Raw genomic sequence first — 25,048 nt, 5'->3', positions numbered from 1 at the left:
CGGGGGTGGTCCACGTCACTAGTGCAGAGAACGTGATTGCGCTCTCTGCACTAAAAGAGCTGAATTTCTGGGTTGAAAACTGGAAATTTGGCTCTTGGCAAACGGGGGCGCTGCCGCCTGAGGCGAGTACCTCAACTCGCCTCATTGGTGGAGTGCCCCTGCCTATCACATTCACGCATACAGTTGGGTCTTTATTATCAGGAGGAGATTAACCTTCCTGGATGTTTTTTGAGTGTGAAGGGAAACAAGTATGTGTAGGAAACCCATGCAAGCATTTGATTTGCTAGAAAGTTTAACTTAAATTTTTATTATAAATAACAGAGGTCAAAGCGGATGGGGGGGGGGTTGTTTTTGGGAGCTGCGAACAGATCATATAGGCCCGGACTGTGGGTTCTGGCAAATGCCAGATGGGCTGCTATAAGGTGCCATAGAAAGTCAGTATTTAGTGGGCTGATTGGGCCTCTGGGTACCTGAAATGCCATGGCCTATTTTATTTCTCAGTCTGGCCTTGAGCACACATCGAAGTCCACATGTTGTGAATTTTTGTCTGTTTTTTTTGTCTGTTTATTCTAAGGCATATTATTGTCTCTGCGGTAGCTATGGGTACATGGCTGTTGGACCTGCTTCCTGGATTGATCTGGCTGATACTGGAATTTGTCTACTCTCAGTCCCATGGGGTTTGCTGCACAGATTCTGGTTGATAATGCTGTCCTCAACAGAGCCATGTATATACAGTGGTGGTAAACAATGGTAACAATGCTTTGGAAACCACTGCAAAAGTTAACTTTTTTTTCTGCCAGTTATGGTTCATTATCTCTGGCTACTTTTCTGGGTTGGGTACATGATCAAAATCAACTGGGGGGAGGGGGGACCCATGTATATTTGAATCATAAGTGTTGAGAAAATCATTTACTTGTCATAACGGCCCATACATATGGCCTTATAGATTTTATTTGCTGCCATAAGACTGTCTGTTCGGCTACTGCATCATAGGCAAATTAGTCATGATTTACCTGTTTACCAATCAGACTGTGTTTAACTTGATAGCTAACCTGTTGACTTGCTAGCTGTTCGTGTTAAAATTGGCAGGAGAACAAATGAATGGAGGGCACACCAGTCAGGTTTAAGGTTAAAGGGTTAAGGAGGTGCAATATTAAATCCACAACCACTCCCATAAGTGATTAAACATACCATTTTGTTAATATCTTGGACCTGCACACTCCACAATTAATGCTAATATTCACACAGTGGTATTTGTAAAAAATGAGGGTGTGACCACAAAATACATATAGACAAATACAAGAGGTCCACTGCACTCTACCCATTATCAATATATTTAAGACAGAGACATTTTGTGCAAACTGCTACTGAAAATGCCTTACCCTTTTAACAAAACAGGGATTGTTTGTCCATATATTGCAATATATTTAAGATGGCCAACTACGTCAAAGTCATCCCATATCTGGCCAGTCCTATGCTCAATTTTATCTGATTCATTAAGAATTCTATTACTTCATTTTACAGAGGGACTAGGTTTTGCCTGCAACTTACTAGCTGCTTTCAAAGTAAAACTCCCATACTTGGCTGCCCTTTTATTAGACACCAGTGGGATCACCTGACTATAGCTGGGAAGGGTGGGAGCTACAACATGGAGCTGGTCACTGCTCCTGTATAACTATAACAAACAAGGGAAAGTTGTGCTCCCCACTAATTTTTAAAATTGTATTTGTCTCTCTCTCTGTGTGTGTGTGTGTGTATATGTATATATGTATATGTGTGTGTGTATATATATATATATATATATATATATATATATATATATATATATATATATATATATATATATATATATATATAATATAAATTATAGTGCATAATCAATACATAAAGAAACTATTTTCTCTACAATTAAGGTAAGTCAAAATCATTTAGCATCAAGTATACAATGCTTAATTATTACATACCACCACTCTGCAACATGAAAAGTAAGCCTACATGCAAACAGACACCCTTGTCAGAGAATGAGATTCACCCCTACGTTTTGGCGTGAAAGCCTTTATTAAGGGGAATTCTGGTGTGATGCAATTTACTAGCCGCATAAATACCCTATTGAGACGAACGCCATCCTCTCCAGTTTCGTGCGCACCATTGACTTCCGGGTATGTGACGTCACATCCGCATGCGTCCCCTTTGCGGACCATACGTCCAGCAATATTTCTCCCTGGCAATGCGCATACACAATCTTGTGTGTCTATGGCTATCGCAGCATAGCAACATTCTCATAATGAACACTTCTATTGTTTGCTAACCTGCACGGTGTCAGCTCAATATTGGTAAGATACTTGCACTAGAGGAAATGGGGTAATCAAGATTAGAATGCAGCTACTTACATTGTCTGTGATAACTGTTCCCTTAACTAAAAATTGGAAACACTTATTGATTTAACTTAAACGAGGAAACGTATCCGTCAACAATTATGTTTCCTAACTTTGCAGCCCAACTATTCGAGTCATGCCACCATCTTTTTTCCAGGGATCCTTTGTGGATGGTCTTGGCTGTGTGCCTGCACAGCAGTGTAGAATTGAATCTTTATCTGAACTTTTACTTCTGCTAATATGCACTGGCATCAGCAGCAGAATGGTTCCATACACGGAAAACAACATGGTGGGAGAGCATGAATAGTACCCTGTTCTGCTGCACGTCTTCGCTATTTCTACTATTCTATTAAGTGCTGCACGCCATCTTGTCTCTAGAATACTTGTTGCCACTTTGGGCTGTGCACAGGTTAATGATTATAACCAATGGGGGTGTCCAACAAATTTGTCTTGTGTTATAAGTTTAAAAAATTACTTACAAGTACCACGCAATTTTAAAACCTTGTAAGAGAGTGAATTCGGCTAAGTACTTTGACCCAAAGAAATGGACATGGAGGGCTGCTTGTGGGGTTCATTTTTAAAGCAATCATTTTTTGTTTAATCTCTGAATATCTAAAGTGCCTCATGCAAGCACTGCTCAGTTTCTTTGATCTCCCCATTGTTTTTAAAAATATGTTGCAACGTGCAACCATTCATTTGCTGTAGTGTCAAAGGTGATGAAATGGAAATCCCTTAACCAGTGATTATAAGGGTTTAGGCAGATAACAATTGAGGCTAGATTGTGTTGGTTCACTTGTAAAGTAGAAATTTTGACTAGTATAGGCTAGTGGGTCACATGACTTTTTCTGCAGGCGGAGAAGAAGCCAATTCAAGCCATTCCTTTACTTCTTACAAGTGCACTTGTACAGGCTTGGCATTAGCCTGTGAGTACACACAGTAGATTTTTGTTTGAAAATGCATTGTTTTGTGTTTCTGAGTAGTAAAGTGCCCAATTAGAAATGCAAGTGGAGAAATTTTAAATCAACAGTCACTGGCCATGCAAGAACTTCTACAGGTCCATGCAATTATCACCAGCACCACTTTCTGTGATCAGTAACCCAATGCCTTGTAACTTAGTCTTTCAGTCAACACACACTTATTTTCAGGGTTGATCTGATACTGCCCCCTCCTCCAATCCTACATGGTAGCATATGCACATTGTAGCATCCTGGGGTTCAGGGTACGTGACATACATGCACCCTTCTAATCCACTCCCAGGAGTGCTAGATCTTTGGGTTTTATGATATGGATGGCAGCCCAGAGCAAATTTTTATTGGGGATGATCAGACTACAGCTGCCCTGTTCCCAAAAACTTTGACTTACTTTTATCTTACTGTTTCTTCTGAAGTTCAGTGTTGTATCTCATTACAATATATTGAAGCTATAGTTGTTATTCAGTTATGCAATAAAAGGTACAGGTCTTATGACCCATACCAACCAATCAGATGTTACATTTAAACAGCAGACCAGCAAATGATACCTGCTGATTGATTGCTAAAGGTTACTTTGTGCTTGTTATTACATTAACCCCTTAGACTCTTAGAACAAACCACAGATTCATCATTACTTGAATTATATTTTGAGGCTAATAAAAATACTTCTCTACTATAGTCTCGTATTCACCACAATCTCTGTGGTGCAAATTTGCAGCCTTACTTGGCGATATGGAAAAGTTAGAAGTCTGTCACATGCGCAGCTTATGGTTTGTATTGCTCCACAAGTGCTATCAATGAAACAAGTGTCTTGTTCAAGTTACAGGCAGGGAAAAAGGCACATGTACATACAGCTGAATGCAAAAGCTTGGGCAACCCTTTCCTTTTTTTTTACCTGTTCAGTTAATTGTGTAAGTGAAAAGTAGTTAACACTTTCTGAAAGAATCAGTGTGTTAAAAAAATGCAAATCCACAGTCACATTTTATTTAAAAAAAAATATAGGAACAAAGAAAATTGTGTCTTTGCACACCCTTCCACTTGGCCTGTGATAAACATTGTTTTTGCAAGGTCCTTCCTTCCTAATTACCACATTAGGCCTTACTAGCTTTTATGTTGCCTAAAGCTTAATACAATCACCCCAAAATGGCCTTTCACTAAACAACCATGAGCAAAGAAACTGAGTGAGGATCTGAAAATGAAGCTAACTGGTACCTACAAAAGGATGTGCAAAACACTGAAAGGTCACAATTTTCACTGCCTGTAATGTTATCAATAAATGGCAGTTTAGAGTAACTGTTGAAGGCAAGGCAACATCTGGAAGACCAAGACAACTTTCAAAAGAACTGCCTGTAGCTGTCCAGAAAAGGCAAACCCTTGTACGACTGCAAAGGAGCTTTGGAGAAAGGAGCAGCTGAAGGTTTTGAATGACCCTCAGAGACCATAACATCATTGAAATTCTGTACGTAGAGCATAGACATGCGTGCCAGCCCAAGAATTAGAAGTGGTCTTCAAAATATATGCAAAAAGGCATATATTACTAAATATTGACTTTTTAGGGTTTTCAAAACTTTTGCATTATCGTTTTCTTTGTTCTTGTGTTTTTAATGTTTGTGAAAGAACGTTTAACTGTACATTATTATATGCAAATATGTTGTTACTGCAGTTGTTTTTTTCACTTACAAAATTAACTAAATATGTGATTTGGCAAGAGGCCTTTGCTGTAGCTGATAACAGATCAGCAGAATTCAACGTGTTTTGTGGTTACACCAGACAATTAATAGGAGCTAAATGCTATCCGTGGCTTTCTACAAAACTGCAGAAAAAATGCTGTTCTCAAATAAAATTTGTTCCAAAGAAAGTTTATATTTGTGAGTGCTCGATCAACAGATGTAGTAAGAGTATTTTTAAACATGGAAATAAATAACCAAATAAATATGTTTTGCCACATTTGGTGACAGATATATTGTGATCTTGTTTGGCAAATCAAGTTATTGGATAAATTGCTGCAGCTCATTAATCCTCCAGCTTCATGCTTATAAAATCAGGATTAATTTATTCTGCCATTGTAATGATTTTAGAGTGTTTTTGCACATAAGCATTTCCTTTTCAGATAAGCATTAGATCAGGAGGTTTGCACTGAATGAGTTGACTGAATGCTGGCCACCATTCATGCATGAGCAATGCTTGCTTGGTTTGTTCTTGTTCCAGCAGCAAAAACAAGGCATGTTTGACTCCCCAAGCAAAATGTCACTATAAAATAATGTTAGGTTTAGATGGAAATATTTCAGCCCAGCAGAATTCAGGGATTCTTTTGTGTGAATGGTTGACCTTGTTGTTCAAGGTAGTAAGGCCATAATTATGTAGTGTTATTTGGCTCCAGGTTGTGTTGTTATGGAAACACAACTTGGTTTTGTCATTCAACTAGAGCTCAAATGTTTTGTCAAGTTTGTCATCTAACACACAACATGCAAATTGAATTGCTATTGCTGTTTTTAAAGGGATACTGTCATGGTAAAACATGTTTTTTTTTTTTTTTTAAACACACAATAATAATTTTACTGCTACGGCAGACTCCTTTACTGAAATCCATTTTTCAAAAGAGTAAACAGAGTTTTATATATGTAATGTTGAAATCTGACATGGAGCTAGACATATTGTCCGTTTGCCAGGTGCAACCAGTCATGTGACTTGTGCTCTGATAAACTTTAGTCATTCTTTACTGCTGCACTGCAAGTTGGAGTGATATAACCCGCCCCCAGCAGCCCATCATCAGAACAATAGAAAGGTAACCTGATAACAGCTTCCTGGTAGATATAAGAACAGCACTGAGATGGCTGCCCACACACCAATTAATTAATCACAACTAAAAAAAATACACTTGTTGGGTTAGGAATTACATTTTACATGGTAGAGTGAATTATTAAGTGTAACCAGTATAATTTAAAATAAAAACACCATAAAAATCATAAAGGAAACCCTTTGTTTTGTTGGAGAGCGAGTAGAAGAAAATTGGCGAGCACTCCACGTCCACTCAATTGTTAAAAATGAAGAACTTAATTTCAACAGGTTAAAAGCAAACATTGTCCTGGCACGTTTCGTATCTGATACATAGTCATAGGCAAAGGCAAGATGTACCCGGGCAACCCTCTTAATTTGGTGAGTGCAATTCCTCCCCTTGTTACCCTTACACTTTGTGAATCATTGACCTAAGAGCAGGACCCTGGGTTCACACAACCGGGTCACTGTGTCTTTTGGGTGACCCGCAGATTCTGCCTGCTCCAGAGTTAACTGTTTAGTCTTAAAGTGGCAAGACCTTATTTCAATTTAGCATTAACCCTGGGCGGCTATATATAATAATTACTTTGAACCTACCGAACTGAGTATTCTTCTATTTTCCTATTGTTGGAGAGCGACCCAAACATAGTCAAGCAGCACAGAGACCATTCTTTACTGCTGAGATTGTGCAGCAGGTGTGGGGGTTGGGAGAGATGATTTTGTACTGTATGCACTGTGTACCTGACAGGTGCTTGGTTGCCAAGATACTTTTTGCTAAATGCATGCATTTCCTGTCAATTCAACTGCTAGAGTTGGATGGAAAATTTCCGCTGCTGTAACAATCTGGTTAAGTGCAAAATTATTTGTTCACATGCCAGCTAACTAGGAAGGGCTATTTTGTTTTCTTCAATGTTTAGTGTTTTATTCAGACTTTGATGTCTATAATTGCTTGTGTTGTTACTGGCATTTGTAAATTAAAATACATAAATTAATGGTCACCAGCCAGCCTCGCCAGGGCTTATGACCTTTGATGGATGATTTACTCCAAGTCATATTGGAAAAACACAGCATAGGTTATTTCACTTAATCTCCACAGTTTCCATACCTTTAGGTATGAGAAACACATTTCAAAACTATTTTTGTTTATTCCAACATGTTCCAGGTACAGATAGGGGAGCTGTTATCCAGAATGCTCAGGGGTTGTCTGGAAAGGGATCTTTTTGTGATTTGGATCTCCATAACTTAAGTCTGCTAAAATTATTTAAACATTAAATAAACCCACATAATTGGTTTGCCTTCGATCAAGATTAATTGTAGCTTAGTTTGGATCAAGTGCAAGGTACTGTTTTATTTTTACAGGGAAAATTAAATCATTTGTGAAAAATAGAATTATTTGATTGAACTGGATTTCTGGATAATGGGTTTCCAGATAATAGATAAAGTAAAATCCACAAGCACTCCCAGGCCCTCCTATGATCCTGTAATCTGGGGGCAAATCCTCTATGGAGACAGCTCTCCCATGGATTCACTGGAAACAACAAATGAGGAACCGGCACACAGAATTGAATGCAAAAGGTGATTGACCCCTAAGTGTTTAATGTATTGAGCAATACACAATGTTTCGGGGCTGGCCCCTTCGTCAGGTCATTTGATGTTGTCTATTGCTTGACACATTAAACACTTTGGGGTCAATCCCCTTTTGCATTCAATACTGTCTGTCGGTTCCTCATTTGTTGTTTCCAGATAATGGATCCCATACCTATATACAGGCCCAGCATCAGAAATCATGGGGCCCCGTGCAATAACATTTTATGAGCTCTAGACCTTATGGTTAACTGGTAGAAACATATGACTTGTCTCCCATGAGATCTGGTATGGAGGGGTTTAATCGCTAAAGGAATACTGTTGTGGGAAAAATATATATATTTTTTTCAAAATGCATCAATTCATAGTTATGCTCCTGCAGCAAACAGATTTTTTTTATATCTAATTTTGAAATTTGACATGGGGTTATACATATTGTCAGTTTCCCAGGTGCACTCGGGTCATGTGACTTGTGCTCTGATAAACTTCAGTAACTCTTTACTGCTATACTGAAAGGTGGAGTGATATCACCCTCCCTTCCCTCCCCGGCAGTCCATCAGCAGTCTATCAACAGAACAATGGGCAGCTAACCAGATAGCAGCTACCTGACAGTTCTGCTGAAGGATTTGTTTGCATTGCTAAAAGTGCTAGCTCCTAGCCCCACCTAGCGGTAGACATGAGAATAGCACCAAAGCCGGTAAACCCTTGCTTTTTCCTGCTTAGGTGCTATTCTCATGCAATGCAAACATGACCTAGGGTTATGGTACAATACAATAGGAAGGCTCAAAACAATAGCTGTTTCAAAGCAGTTCCATCCTGAAGTGCTGGCTCTTTCTCAAATCTCAGAATAACACACAATGCTCTGAGATGACTGCCTCCACTCCAATATTACAGCTAAGAATAACCTATAAATGGTAGAGTGAATTATTTGCAATATAAACAGTGTAATTTAGAAATAAAAATTAAACCATATGCACGTGCTCTGTGCTGCTGTTGCTTACTTAGCTTAGGAACCAACTCACAATATACAGTACACATAGAATATAAATGTCACAATATATGACTGATTAGTAATTAATACAGATAGTTACTGCAGGACAACTAGCATCAGATTTTAATAATCAGCCCTGTAGCATCAGCTTATATTACAGGCCAAACTCGTTTTCTGATTGATGATTTACGACAACCCCAGCGACTTTTCTCCCCGAATGCCTCCCCTCACTCTGCGCCTGGATAAAATGAAAAGTCGCCGGTGCTAATCACACACGGCGATTCGTTTTCCGAAGTTGCCTCACGAGGAAACTTCGGGCGACTTCGGAAAACGAATCGCCGCGTGTGATTAGCGCAGGCGATTATACATTTTAGCCAGGCGCAGAGCGAGGGGAGGCATTCGGGGAAGATTGGTCGTGGAAAGTCGCAGCGATTAGTCGCCAGGCGACTAAATCTCCCCAAATCGCCCAGTGTGTCCCAGCCCTAAGCTTAGCTTCTCAACAGCTGCTCAGAGCCCACTGAGCATGTGAGTGTTGCAGACACTTTCCAAGATGGTGACCCTCTGTGACAAGTTTGAAGTCCTGGATCATTGCTGCTATTGAGAAGCTGAAACTTTAGGCTGGTGCAGTAAGTTCAGTATATAAAATATGGCATTTTCAGCCACATTTTTAGTTTAGTTCTGCTTTAAGAAGCATACTATTACTCTAAGCAGTCACTTACTGGCAGGCTCCTTACAAGCCTATTTACATGTTTGTTTTTTGCTCCATCAAATAATTACATTTCCATTTTGTACTTTGCCTTTTGTAGGTTTTATATTGAACCATACACGACATTCCAATGTAAAAAGTGGGACATTTTTTTTATCACAAACCTAGGCCATGCATGGTGTGTTCTCCAATACTTGTCTCAGTCGAACGCCCTCTTCTGCCTTTTTGAGTAGGCTTTAACCTTTTTTGGTTCAGTATTCAGTGTGCTGTGCCATTAAAACAGAACTGTTGGGAAGGTTTTCCATACGAGGTTCTACACCCTGTAAATTTGGTCCTGCCCAAGTGTTCTAACCAAAAATGGCATCATCTCATCAGTGCAGTTGCAGGAAAATCAGAAGACTCTCTTCATGCAACCAGCTTCTACCAATTTCACATTCATCAGCATGCCTCACAATAAAAGATGGCTGTTGTGTGGAAATGTGGTCACATGGTCTCTGTCATACCCTTAGATCTTTGGGTCTTTTGCTGTCCTAGCAGCAAAAGAACATAGCATTAAATTATATACTGTAAACTTAACTTCTGTGTAATAGGAGTTTAATCAGAGCGAAAATCATTGAAAAACTGCTATTCAGTAATCAGCACTTTATAACATTTAGTTTCAACCTAGTTAAAAAATATAGGTATTTTGGCACCCTGTCTACTGCATGGCATGATTATCTCTTAAATGTTCAAGTTTTTGACCATTTTTTTTTTTTTTAATCATGGTATGAACTTCTTTTACTTGCTGTGGAAGGGACAATTTGAGACAGATCAATAGAGGTTTTGAAATAGATGAATATGTGTAGAGTACTAGGGGGCGCAGTGTGACACCTTTATCGTTGGATGTTGTGTCCCTTTAAACTAAGAATTTAAAATTGTGTTTTTAAGCTTTTTAGTGCCACTGACCATGTAATTGGCAATTATTGACTAACCGGACCTAAGTGCCATAGAGCAAAGATTCTACCATCTATTACTTATAGGTGGAAAAAACTCTTCTTATCTTGTTTCTATTAGTGATGTGTGGGGTGACCTGCATGTTGACCACCGTTTGGGCGGGTTCGGGTGTAAATTTGGCCAACAATTGTGGGTTAGGGTTGGTTACACATTAGTAGGGGGAGATACACTCCTCTTCTGCCTTGGACCAGAGGCATGAACAGAAGTAGGCAACAGAGTGAGAAGACGCTGGTACGGGTTGGTTCTAGCCCTAACGATATTTTTGCGTTGGGGTTGGGTTAAGATTTTGTGGGTTGGGGACAGGTGCAGGTTGAGAGTTTCCTGACCTGCATATAACTAGTTCCCAGCCCTAGGTGATGAGCATAATGTAGAGAAGGATGAATGGCACCTGTTGCTAAGGAGCCAATACAACAGCAGACACTACATGACAAGCTTGTGTGTTCTCCTATAACTTATATCCCCCCCCAGCACTGCCAGCTGCCCCCTGCACATATTGACCAACTAGCGCTTGCCATCCCCCGCTGCCCTGCCCCAGGTAATACACACACACACTTTTACACTAACACAGTGTTTTAAACTTTTTGCCTTTTACATACTGCCACACACACATAATACAGTACACAATGCACAATATTAGCTAATGTACACACACTTTCCCTATCTTTATTGTCTTGGGTGTTTTAAAATGAAGTGTTTTATTACCTAGTGTGTGCATTTTTTTTTTTTTATATTTTATTTGACAGGAGATTTTATTGGATTTTTACTCCAGCAGTATTGTTTTTTTACATAAAATGTTAATTGTGTAGTGAGTGGTTTTTCTTAGGGATTTTATAGTGTTTTGCATTGTTTTTGATGCTTTTTTTTTTATTTTATTGCCGGTAAAACATTTGTGTGCAAGATTTACATTTTACATGCCACATAGTTTTAAAATCCTATGATCTTTTACTTGATGCATATAAAGTAGATTTTTAAAACTTAAAACTACTACTGGTAGTTTGGTAGTTCATTTTAGTAGAGGTTATAATCTTTATCATCTGCTAGTGACTTTCCTTCACTTTTTGACTTAAAAACCTAATCAAAAAAAATGTTTTTAAATGTATTTATTTGGATCATTGGCACTGTACTGAACTGGAAAATGTACCCCAGTTTCAAGATTGATCTAGTTCTACGTGAAAACTTCCAAATTCCTGGGAAACATGCTAGTTAGGAATGGGTGAATTTGACCCGTTTCGTTTGGCCAAAAATTCGCCGCTGGCGAAATGTCACAGATGCCCATTAAAGTCTACGGGCATCAAAATTTTTTTGTCGTGTGGTGAAATTATTTTGATGCACATCTTTTATTTATTTATTTTTTTAATGACGCCATACAAGTCTATGGGCGTCACTTTCTCAGCGAAACAAGGCGAAAAAATTGGCCCATCCCTAATGCTATTATTTTATTGAGTTTGTAACCTTGCAGAAATGTCATAAGCAATGTATCTAATATTTCTGAGGTATGTTAGTGTTTACTAATCAGAGTTCTCTTTCACGGTAACAAGTAACCAAGAATGTAGAGAATGTGAGTTCTGTTACAAATTGGAAAGTTGCTGATAATCCTAGGGCATCCAAATTGCATGAGCTTTAAAGGACAAGGAAACCCATTCTTACTGATTTTTGCATGAAGACCACCCCACACCGCTGCAATTATTTTCCCTGAAAGTGCTTAATTTTCCTTATAGGATTAGTGCTGATGTACTCATTTGCAGGCACTATCTTTGATGACTACAAAGTCTCTCCTTCATCCTCTGCACATGCACTTCTTTAAATTAGGGTGCAGATTTGAATTATTTATTAAAATGGAGTCTATGGGAGATAGCCTTTCCATAATATGGAACCTTCTGGATTATGAGTTTCCGGATAAAGGATGCCATAACTGTATCAGCCCTTCCTCTGGCTCCTTTCCCAGCCTGTTTAGGAGAGCCTTTGGCTCTCACAAATTTTCATTGTAGAATACAGGTATGGGATCCATTATCCGGAAACCCATAATCCAGAAAGTTCCGAATTACGGAAACGCTGTCCCCCATAGACTCCATTAAAAACAAATAATCCAAATTTTTAAAAAATAATTTCCTTTTTCTCTGTAATAATAAAACAGTACCTTGTACTTGATCCAAACTAAGATATAATTAATCTTTATTGAAAGCAGAGACAGCCTATTGATCCAAACTAAGATATAATTAATCTTTTTTGAGACAGCCTATTGGGTTTATTTAATGTTTACATGATTTTCTAGCAGTCTTAAGATATGTAGATCCAAATTACAGAAAGACCCGTTATCCGGAAAACCTCAGGTCCTGAGCCTTCTGGATAATAGGTCCTATACCTGTACCAGCAAATCACCATCTTGCGAGTGAGCCAACATTACAAGGAACTGTAGTAAATCGTTCCTTGAGTTAGGGCTGAGCTATAACTGGATACCCACACCTTGCTGCACTTCTTGACTAGGACATAACTGCTGCTCCTTTACATCATAGACTGGGACTGGAAAGAATCTATTCAAAACTACAAAAAAGGATGGGGGGAAACACAATTTTCTGCCCAAATTTAAATCTTGTGACATTCATTCATGTTATTTATTATAAAACAATGAAGGCCATTTGTGCATGAATTCACTGCCCCTTTTGTTAAATTCTCTGCTCTGATCTGCTCATAAGAGAATGAATTGAGGAGCAAATATAATGAATGACTTTATGGTGTCTTATTTAACATTTTAGCCTTGTTTCCTGTCAGATGGCACGTGACTTTTAGTTTTATTGTGTTTTTATCACAAGAGTTATATGACCTGCACATACTGATTGCTGGAAGAGTTATAATGGATTATCTGTGTAACTGTGCTAAACACATTAAATATATGATCAGCAGCATATATTTTGTGCACACTAATATCTAAGGCTAGAACCGTACTGCAATCATAGTAAAAGATAAGCCCTAAGTTTAGTTGTCCTTTAACATTACTACTTCTACAAGCAGCTCAAGCTTAATAATTGCTGCTCTTTTATTTTCGCTCAGTTAGAATAAACGGGTCAGTTAGGAAAGCCCAATTTAGCTAGTTTCAACCATGCTGACCGATGTCTACCCATGTGTGTCCATAAACAATAATGATTGGACATCTTGGTAAATCCATAAAGCAGTTGGGCACTTTTTTCTGTGTAAATGACAACCGAAGGACTTTCCTGCTTGATCTAGTATTTAGGCCTCTGCAAAAGACAGAATTTTAGCCTTAATTAGACACTTTGGCTCACATTTGCCAGTGATTTCAGTCTGAATGTGCAGATCTGCCTATGTGTACTCCGTGTAATATATATCAAAGTTTATGGCACGTTCTTAGACTTGCTGACAATTTACAGTTGTCCTTCATTTGTAGTGGAACCGAGAAGTATTTACTTTATGTATCCATTTTCTTCCCCAGATAAATCTCAAAACAAATGTTTGTCTTGCAAAGCAAATGGTCGAATGTGTGAAGGTTACTGTTTAGCTTTGACTTCTCCTGCAGCTATCACTGTGGGAAATTCAAAATACTTGCATGTTTGAAATTGCTTTTGGATTAAACCATGGCCGTAACTACAGTATATGGTAACTGTGTTATAAGTTCCCAGTGCTTCGTTTTTTTTTTTTTTTTTTTTTTTTTTTAATTTAAGTTAAATAATTTTAATCGTTTTCTTAGTGAATTTAGGAAATTACCTTATATATGCCTTCATCAATGTCAATGTTCTGTGGTGTTTTATAATAATTCAGTTGCCTTATGGAAATGGTCATGGACGACTAATTATTGGATGGCTGACGTGAACAAAATTGGGAGCAAACCACTAATACCATGGATAGACACTGGCAGATTAGATCTGTCCAAATGTTCTGCTGTTTCACTAGGAGGCAACTGATACAACCTTACAAAGTTCTAACAAAGCCCCCTCATCTGCTTGGTAGGGAACCACAACTTTAGTTCTTTGCAATGATTTATTTACAAAAGACACTGTTCCAATCTACCTGCTGCATGTGTTTTAATATTATAGTGAACCTGTTCAGTCATACTAACACATTCCAAACAAATACAGGAATTGAATTAGATGGTATTGAATTACAAAGCACTGCTATTAAAATTGCCTCTGTCTGCCTGCCAACCTATCTAATGGGCAATATTTCTGTTTGTTTAAGATTAGTTCATTAGAGACATGCATTTTTCATATTGCTCTAAATAAGAGGCCTTCACCTACGAGCAACTGTACGAATATTGACAGGCAATGTCAAAGCTTTTTACAATCTTTCTTTACAACTGCCATTAAACACACCTTCCAATCCAGAAGTTTTTCTACAGTCCACCCCTTTAAGTTGTTGAATAAAGGAAATGTTCAGATAATCAAAAATCTCCATGGAACCTGTGTACCTTCCACCATCTCCCCACCAGCTTATATTTGTTTGTGTAGGTTGGGATCACTCCTTCTGCCCAGATGTACCCCTCCTTTGTAGAGTGCGATCATATAGGAGTACTTTTGTTCAAATAAAATCCAAATGGGGATTTTTGTATAGTGGTAGGGTTTTACTTTACCTCTTTTATGAGACCTGGACATAGGACACACCCAATGTCGTATCATATAAAGGTAATTCTAATGCTAGTGGTAATGTGAATTGAGGCAATCTTGGCTGACTATAAATGACCTTAACTTGTTTTTTCTCTTGCAGTGTGGAGATTGGTGAGAGTGTAAGGGGAGAAGATGTTTATATTATACAAAGCGGTTGCGGTGAAATAAATGACAACCTGATGGAGCTCCTGATCATGATTAACGCATGCAAAATTGCTTCTTCGTCTCGTGTCACAGCCGTTATTCCATGTTTCCCTTACGCCCGGCAAGATAAAAAAGATAAGGTATGTAATTGCATTCAATCAACTTTTTTCCACTTACTTTTAGGGCTAGTCCACACGGGGAGATATCGACGCGTTTGCGGTCGCGGCGACAAAGCGCCGCGACAGTCGCCGCGACCGGCGCAGGCGACAGTTTTGTATGGGCGCCTATGTAAAAACGCCTGTGCTAACCACACGAGGCGATGCGCTTTTCAACAGTCGCCTGAAAAAGCCTGGCGTTTTTACATAAGCGCCCATACAAAACTGTCGCCTGCGCCGGTCGCGGCGACTGTCGCGGCGCTTTGTCGCCGCAAACGCGTCGCTATCTCCCCGTGTGGAATAGCCCTTATCCTGCAACAGCTGTACGAACTACTTTGCATTTACTTGGGTTATATATTACCAGTCTTGTCATTTGCCTTGCAAATTTGTCCATGCACATTAGCTTTTTTATACTTGATAGACTCAACAAACCAGACTGTAGGTGTTCAGCAGTAATGTGATCCAGCAGCAGGTTAGAATAAAGTCATTAATGGATTGCTGGATAGGCACAATCTTCCTCCATATTACTAACCCAAATTATAACTATTCTCACTTGGAAAATATATATTAAAGGCAGTATAGATCTAGCTCTATGCAATATCAGCACAGGCTGTGAAATTATAGCACACACACACACCAAACTCGAAGAGCTGACTTGATTATCAGAAACGGTGGAGAATTTTAAATTGGTTATATTTTTTTTTTTTTGTTATTTGTATGTAAACTGGTAAATACTGCAAATAAAACCATAGAGAGCCCTAATTCGCTACAAAATAAACTCTTTCCTAATCAATATAAAGTTTGCATTGATAAAATGACTCCAGATTAATACAAGTCTTATTATTCTGTTCTTCATAAAGAATGAATAAAACAAAATTTCTACCCAAACAATAGTGCTTTTTATCTTCAGCACATACTCTGTCTGTAATTAATTCAATCAGTCACAGATATTATCTATAAATAATGAATAAAGTAACCCAGTGATGATGATATACATGTAACAACTGAAAGTTTTATCATTTAAAGGACAGAACAGCTATCAGTCAGCATCAAAGTTTGTACCAGGCACTATAATATAAACCACAATAGAGAGGCACTCCAATGTGAATTTAGCACTTAAATATATATTTTAGAATTACACGCACACATAATTCTATTCTGATAGCCTATGTACAATACGGATTTCCTACCCTTATTCTTTTTTTTTTTTTTTTTTATTATTTTAGCTCTCCTTTGAGTCATTGACTTCCAGATCACTTTGGTGTCTGTTGATTTTGTCATTCTGAAGTGCAAATGAACAATCAATTGATTGCAAATTTGGAATGCATTCCGAAACATTTTTAAAAAAATAGCGTTAAACCAGGCACAAGAAATATAGTTTTGACAGTAAAAATCTAAATGACTATGGTATGTTAACTAAAAAGGGCACGGTCTTGCATTCTGTCAAAATATTGACACCCCCCCCCATATATACTAAAAAGCACTAAGTTCGCCCAGGTGCAGATGTTTTGTTTTAAACAGGTGACCGTAAATTCTACCTGGTTGCTATGGGTTTTTCCACCTGGGCAAGCGTCTGCTATTGCCTAACCCCATTAGGGTTCTTGAAACCTGTATTTTAAAATCTGTACAATGATGGATCAAAACAATTACAGCAGGGTCACCTTTTAGGAAACATATGTTTGATCTGTCGCTATTTGCGCAACCCAAAAAGAATCTTCTGGAGCAGCAATACCCTATTTCTAATTCTGCTAATATGATTCATTCTTTTACGTTGAACATATCTGAGAGCGACTTATTGCAGCAAGCAATGCTTTTCACCAGATTTGGCCTGAAAGCTGCTACACACGTGAAAATGGTTTTCTGTGTACTTCTGTGATTTTGTATATAAATTCACTCTGTCTCTCACTCAGAGTCGTGCACCCATATCTGCAAAGCTAGTTGCAAACATGCTCTCAGTTGCTGGGGCTGACCATATTATCACCATGGATCTCCACGCATCCCAGATACAGGTAATTATGAAGCATTTTTGCGACATTTTCCTTTAGTCATTAAGCTATTTTAATTATTCTGAAAATGCTATTTTGGAGTAGTCATTGAGGTATATTTATCAGAGAGTAAAGTTAGAGATTACCACAGTGAAATTCCGCCACTCCATTTCTATAGGACTTTGAAAGGCAAATTTATCAAGGGGTGAATTTTCACTTTCACCCATTGATAAATACTCTTTTAAAAATCCCATAGAAATGAATGGAGAATGGCCGAGGTGGCTCTTTGATAAATATACCCCCTAGGCTTTTCGTTTATATTAGTATTAAAGGGCAACTTGTAAAGGTGGCCATACAAATGCAGACATTTAGATCTGAATTGTCCGTTATACAGGTACAAACAATAGACTTGCAGTCTATGTTCTGCAGATTAGAATGAAGTGAGACAGACTAGACTGCAGCTTATTTAGAATTTTAGCACTAAACTAAAGTTTTCAATTCACTTTATATGCATACTAACAGCAATGTCTGTATTTCAAATATCTAAACAAATTACCGGTAGAATAATGTCATTAGATGGGATTTATTTATACCTGATTACATGGATTAGGATCACCAGTCTATTTCTGTGTATTTCTATACTACATATCTATGAGGGTCATCGCCTTTCAGATATATACTGTATGTTCCTATTAATTCAGTGGTTCAGTCTCTTTAAACTAACTAGCATTGTTTTTAGCTGCTGTGTGAGAATGTGATTTTCCTTTTAGGGTTTCTTTGACATTCCCGTAGATAACCTGTATGCTGAACCAGCTGTGCTTCAGTGGATTAGAGAAAATATCCCTGAATGGAAGAACTCCAGCATTGTCTCTCCTGATGCTGGTGGTGCCAAAAGGTAGTAGTGAAAGCTAAAGGGTACCTTTAGTAATGAGGGTAAAGCAAAGAAAATACTATTCTAACCCTGAATTATCCTTTATAAAGTTTAATGGCAAAATTTGTCATACCTATTTTAAGAGCAAATATTTTTTAATTCTTTTATTTTTTTTCTGCTGAGCAAATATGTAAATAATATGTCAGAATAATTTTAGTGTTTGGTTTTCTTTTGTCATGCTATCAAGCCTACTAACAAATGATCAATGAAGGTACATTTAAGGGATCTGTTATCTGAAAAGCTCCTAATTGTGAAAAGGCCATCTCCCATTTACTCCATTTTATCCAAATAATCCACATTTTTAAAAATGATTTCCCCTTTCTCTCTAATAATAAAGCAGTACCTTCTACTTGATCCCAACTAAGATATAATTAATCCTTATTGGAGGCAAAACCAGCCTATTGGGTTTTCTTAAGGTTTACATTCTCTAAACTACTGCCATTAAGCAGCATCTCCCGTAGTACTACTCCCTGGTTCTAATGAGTTGAAAAAGGGTGAATACCCCTTAACCCCTTATTGGGTGATGTAATAACAAGCTCAAATTTTGCTGCAGACCTTGTAGGACCCTTGAATATATAATAATTTATGATAATTGCGCTCTGGTAGATTTAAGAACAGCACTCAGTAGTATAAATCCATGTCCCACTGCAACACCTTCAGTTACATTGAGTAGGAGAAACAATAACCTGTCAGAAAGCAGTTCCGTAGTGCAGCACTTGCTCTTTCTGAAAGCACATGACCAGGCATGGTATACACCTGTTATTCTGCTGTCATACAGCAGAATGGAGACTTAAAAAGATTATTGAACTATATAGCAAGTATTTAAATATTTTCATACTTTCTAAGTACCATCTAGTGGTACTAAAATGTATCGTGCATATATAAAGAATTTGTATTGTGCTTATGGGGCCATTATTTATGTTAAGACTCGTTCTTATTCGACTTCCACCTTTCATTCAATGCACTGCATGATTGTTAGGATAAGTGGCTTGTTAGACTTAATATCTGCAGAAAATATATAGTAGAGCAATATTTGAAAAACACAGAAATAGAGACCAATGCATGGTAGGCTAAGAAGCCACAATCTACGTCATATTAAAAGCTATTTTGTAGTTGATCATCCCCTATAAATTTGAAAGTTTTACACTTTTAAATAAACTAAATGATGATCAGCTTATGATATTACTTCTGAGCTATGATGACGGAACACAGAGTTGGCTTCTATAGGGGGCTATGAAAGAAGTATGCTGTGCTAAAAGACTGAAAACAGAACAGAAAAAAATTCTTGCAGATAGTGATGTTAAGGCACATGGCATCAAACTGGTGAAGAAAATGCTGATTCCTCCTGCTTCTGCCCCTTATACAAAGTCACTGGAATGAATTGGATACCTGTCACTGTGCACATGAGGCAGGTTTTTTCCAAAAACTGCAAACACAAAGGTTTTCTGCCAATTGCGCACGACAGGTGTATATCATTGATCATGTAACTTCACATATCGGGCGGTTGGAAGGTGGTTCAGGTTTTTCTCCACCAACCTTTTTTTACACCAGTGGACAAAACATCATGTCTTCTTTAAGCCTTAAAGGAACAGTTCAGTGTAAAAAATAAAAACTGGTTAATTAGATAGGCTGTGCAAAATAGAAAATGTTTCTAATATAGTTAGCCAAAAATGCAGTGATCACAGGCCTATCTTATTTCAGTCCTTCTGAAGTGGTGTCAGTGGGAGCTTATCTTGATTCCTGCCTATTGTTCAATTGATAGGCTCAGCAGACAAGGCTCTATTTACATTACAGCAGCTTGTAGGAGGGAGGGGTAACGACATCACTCCAACTTGCAGTGCAGCAGTAAAGTGTGACTGAAGTTTATCAGAGCACAAGTCACATGACCTGAGGGCAGCTGGGAAATGTCAAAATGTCTAGCCCCATAGCAAATTTTAAAATTAGATATAAAAAAATCCATTTCTTGTTTTGAAAAACGGATTTCAATGCAGGATTCTGCTGTAGTAGCACTATTAACTGATACATTTTGTAAAAAAACATGTTTTTCCACAACAGTATCCCTTTAAATCTTTAGCGTGTGATTTGATGTTTTGTCAACATTTTAATTTTGTTTTTTTTAAGTAAATCCCCAAATTACATGTAAGACATATATACCCTTTTATAAAAGCATACAGTTTGTTTTTCTGGTATCTAAATAACCTTTCAAAAGTCTTTTTTTTTTCCCTAACTTATTTATAGGGTGACGTCTATTGCTGACCGGCTAAATGTGGAATTTGCCCTCATCCACAAAGAAAGAAAGAAAGCTAATGAGGTGGACAGAATGGTGCTTGTTGGAGATGTAAAGGATCGTGTTGCTATCCTAGTGGATGACATGGCTGATACATGTGGCACCGTATGTCATGCTGCTGATAAGTAAGTCCGGTCCAGAAGATAACCTTTTCCAGTGTAAAATGAAAAGTAATCTAAAAAAGTAAGATTGTTTTCAAAAGACAATTAAAGCTTAAAGAAGCAGACCAGAAATGCTGCACATTTATGTTTTGGCCTTCTATACTATAGTAATCACAGCCCTTAACGGTTAGTTCACACAAGGAGATTTGGGGAGATTTTGTCGCCTGGCGACTAATCTGCTCTTCTTCTGAGCGACAGTCTCCCCGAACTGCCTCTGTGTGTCTTCCCATCCACCTCGTGAGGCAACTTCAGGCGACTATGGTAAACGCAGCACCGCGTGTACTTTAGCGCAGGCGACTTTTCATTACAGCGGATGGGAAGATACACAGAGGCAGTTCGAGGAGATTGTCGCCAAGAAGAAGAGGCGATTAGTCGCCAGGCGACAAAATCTCCCCGTATCTCCTCGAGTGAACTAACCCTAAAGCTTGAAGCCTGCTAAGATAAGGTAGCTTCAGTTTTCTTTCATGCTGATTCATAGCACATACTCTGGCCTTATCGCTTAGCGAGTTTAGGGATGGATATACAAAATATGTACAGTATAACATTTATAATTCATGGATAATTAATGCATGAAAGCGTATACAAATATATTTTTCATCTATATATAATTTTAATGTCTGTATGTTGAGAGAGAAAGAAGGCAAACGTAATTATTCATATTTAATGTGATTACATTTTCTGCAGATTACTTTCTGCTGGAGCAACAAAGGTTTATGCAATTTTAACACATGGCATTTTCTCTGGTCCCGCAATCTCTCGAATTAATAACGCTGCATTTGAGGCTGTAGTGGTAACCAATACAATTCCCCAAGATGAAAAAATGAAACAGTGCTCCAAGATTCAGGTATTATGTCTGCTCTTGTATTTTGTTGTATATGCAGAACCTTTCTGCAATATGGAAATTGATTTCATATATATTTTTTCTTTATTGCTGTAATATATCTGTGAGTGGATGAACTGTGCATTTATGTATCCATTTACTAAATATGGACACCAGAGATGTTACTAGTTTAAAGTAAGAGAGGGACGAATTACAATTATAAGGTAGCACTACACGGGCCGACACATGACATGGCCACTTTTCTACTGGTCCGTTGGCGCTGGGGCTCCTCTTCTTTTCCTAATCTGCCAGGAACCAATATTCATAGTACATGGATATCTGTCAGCATCAGCAGACCAGCATAGGCTATATAAAACTTGATTTTTGTGCGTGTGTGACCAGCTAAGTTGGGCAAGTGCAGTTGCCAATTAACCAGCAATTAGTTTTGAATTGAGTCTGAACACAGAAGTGATAGGTTGTTGGCAACTTCACTTGTACAAGATGCACTTGTTCCTAAAGGTTCCCTTATATTTAAGTGCAATATAGACCATGCCGTTAGAATCTGCAATGGCCTTCTTTTTCATTAATGTATTCTTGAACAGCTTTTGAATTTTTAAGTGTTGTTCTGCAGTGTTGTGTTTAAACATACAACCAACATCGCAGCCATCAAAAAAAAAAAAAACATTGGACAAAACAGTTAGCAGTCTGCCTTATGTGTCATGTAGGTTAAAAAGCAGTTTAGGTTTATAGTGAATGATTAAATCTAGAAATGGGTATTGGCAAACCTGTTTTAAATATAACAATGGTTCAGTATTTTATTTATTTTAATGGCTGATCCAGTTTCATTATAGAGAATAGATTTTTTTTTTCTTCTTCAAACTCCGTTTTTAAAATCTTTCTTAGGACATCTTTCTTAAGCCACCCTACTGTACTTTCTATGCACTTCATGTATTTAATTAACCCTTGGGTTGCAGACTCTACTTAAGAATAGCTTAATAATTTAACAGTCCAAAATATTGGCAGTTTAAAAATACAAATATCTCAGAAACTGCTAAAAGTAGAATTTAAATTGCAAAAATGCTCAAAGACACACCCTGAGTATTTTTACATTCATTCTTTCCCCCTTTAATCACGGTCATATGATCACTTGGTACCAATTGTATAACAGATTTCTTTTCAGGTTATAATGTATTAAAGGAGAAGGAAAGGCTGAGTTTACGTAGGGGTGTCAAAAGTTAGGCATCACCAAATGACCCCGGGCTGGTGCTCCTATCGGCAGAAAACTGCACTAGTCCAGGGATTTGTCCAGTGAGCACCACAGAGCAGTTGGCTTCCTTTTTTTCTTCAAATTTCCTGGGGCAAACACATGCGCAGTAGAATTTAATGACTGACTTCTTTGTTAAAGTTCAGCTTTTCCCGCTACTGCGCATGCACAACCGCATGGAGAAAGAAGAAGGAAGCTGATCGCTCTGTGGAGCATCGCCCCGGGTTTCAGTCAACTAAATACAATCACAACTTTTGGCACCCCCAAGTATACTCAGCCTTTCCTTCTCCTTTTTAACGGGTATGTTATTTACACTGGGCATCTTACGCACTTTTAGCAATGAAACGGATTTTTCTCATATTTTAAAAAGATATACTTTTAGTTTACATTGGATGCAAAAAAAATTCAACTTATTGAGTCTGACTAATGTTCTCTGTGTTTGTGTTTCAAAAGGTTATCGACATTTCTATGATACTGGCAGAGGCAATTCGAAGGACTCATAATGGGGAATCTGTGTCGTACCTTTTCAGCCATGTACCTTTATAAACTCCCCTGCTGCGTTGCTACTCCCCTTTCCCGTGTCATTTTTGTTTTTAATGCTATGTTAACCAAAAGCCAGATAAATGACTGTTTAACTACAGTTCAGGGTAGTCTTTTTCTCCTCCATAGGGAAAGTACTGTCTAGCTGTAGCAAAAGAAACAGAAAAGATAAGTAGTTTCCCAAATCCCTGGTTTCCTATTGGTTACACTGTTGCTAAAAAAAAACCCCTCTATGGACTTCTGAGTAGAATTTATTGCTGTGTACTTGCACAAAAACTATCACTGAATAAATCTTGTGGGAGAGATAAGACACTTTGAATGTTACTCTTATCTAGTGAACAAGTTGGGGTGATAGGTTCGTTAGGGAATGAAGAGATAAAAACCTATTTTGTATGCAGTATAAACCTTACTCTCTCTCGACTGTTCTCAGACAGCGGTTTAATATATCTTGTTTATTTCTTTTATGACTATGATTAGTAGCAATTCTGCCATACAAGTGTAAATCTTATTTGTTAAGCTGTGGGGGTTTTCCCGTGTTTAAATGTGTTTTTTTTTTTTTTCCTGTCTCTGTTTTTTATGGTTTTAAGTGGAAATATTTTCCATGCTGCCTCTATTGCCTCGCTTTTCCACACGCTGCTGACTTGCCTATAAATAATGTTTGTACTTCCCCCTGAAGCAAAATGTTTTGCTGTTATGCAATGGCACTAAGGTCAATGCCACCTTATAATACCCAATGCTGCTCTCCACAAAGAACACTCACTGAACTGGATACAACAGCCTTTCACTTACCGGTAACTGTGTTCTGGCAGCAGTCTTACTCCAGTCTAGCAGTATATCTATTATCACTTCATATAGGCAGCTTAAACAGATGCCTCTGCTGTTTCTTTGAGAATATATTCTTTAAATGCATCAGTATTGATGACTGGGCTGAAGTTAGTTACCTACAAAGCATATGAAGATGCTAACTGGAATTACTATGGGTTACTGCAAGTCTCTTAAGTTTGCCCATTTAAAAATAAACCTCTTTAAAACCAGTACAGGTATTGGGATCACTTATCTGGAATGCTTGGGACCTTGGGTTTGCTGGATAAAGACTCTTTCCTTAACATGGAGCACCATTCCTTAACATGGAGCAGCATGCTTTAAGGCTACTATAAAAAAAGAACATTACTACAGGTACTACTAGGTACTCTTATGGACAAAAAGCAAAACTGATTTATAATTTGTTTGAATTGGATAATATAGGAAACAGCATTGTCATATTTCAGAGCTTTTTGGATAGCAGGTTTCCATTTAATAGATCCCACCCATGTACAAAAGTTAGTAACCCAATCGGGCATTACAAAAAAAACACATATCTTTATCTAATAGATCTTTATTTACCTTTCTAAATACATCATAAAGACTTAATTGTAGAACTGGATTACAAACATGTGGAAGGCTATGACAAAAGTCTTTACCAGGTATTCCCCCCCCCCCCCCCAAAAAAAAATAGATCTCGGTTGCAATATATTTTAAGTACTGTTTGCTTAAATATCAACAATAAATTGTGAGAGTTCTGTGTGGACCAATTTATTTAAATGTTGTTGTTTATTCAAATATTCAGTGATGCTCATTTTCAGAGCCAGTCACTCTTCATTACGTTTACCGTGGAAAAACTCTTTAATATTTTTCACTATTCTACTATATGTATGTGTCATACAAATTAAAAACACACAGCAGTACACTACAGAATTTTCCATGCACAGCA

The 25,048-nt window shown here is 37.9% G+C and overlaps 1 protein-coding gene across 1 annotated transcript in view; it reads left to right on the top strand.

Annotated features, from left to right (window-relative positions):
• Positions 1 to 24,879, top strand: part of prps2.L (phosphoribosyl pyrophosphate synthetase 2 L homeolog) — a 25,907-nt gene extending 1,028 nt beyond the window's left edge. The window contains 6 exon segments of the mRNA NM_001087186.1: positions 15,112 to 15,295; positions 17,221 to 17,319; positions 18,066 to 18,190; positions 20,465 to 20,638; positions 21,359 to 21,518; positions 23,212 to 24,879. Of these exon segments, the coding sequence (NP_001080655.1) occupies positions 15,112 to 15,295; positions 17,221 to 17,319; positions 18,066 to 18,190; positions 20,465 to 20,638; positions 21,359 to 21,518; positions 23,212 to 23,304 (835 nt within the window). The 3' untranslated portion in view covers positions 23,305 to 24,879.
• Positions 24,880 to 25,048: the final 169 nt, after the last annotated feature.

Source organism: Xenopus laevis, chromosome 2L, assembly GCF_017654675.1.
Source record: "Xenopus laevis strain J_2021 chromosome 2L, Xenopus_laevis_v10.1, whole genome shotgun sequence".
NCBI classification, from domain to species: Eukaryota; Metazoa; Chordata; class Amphibia; order Anura; family Pipidae; genus Xenopus; species Xenopus laevis.
Note: the sequence above shows the minus strand (reverse complement) of the source record. Positions and strands in the feature narration are given on the sequence as shown.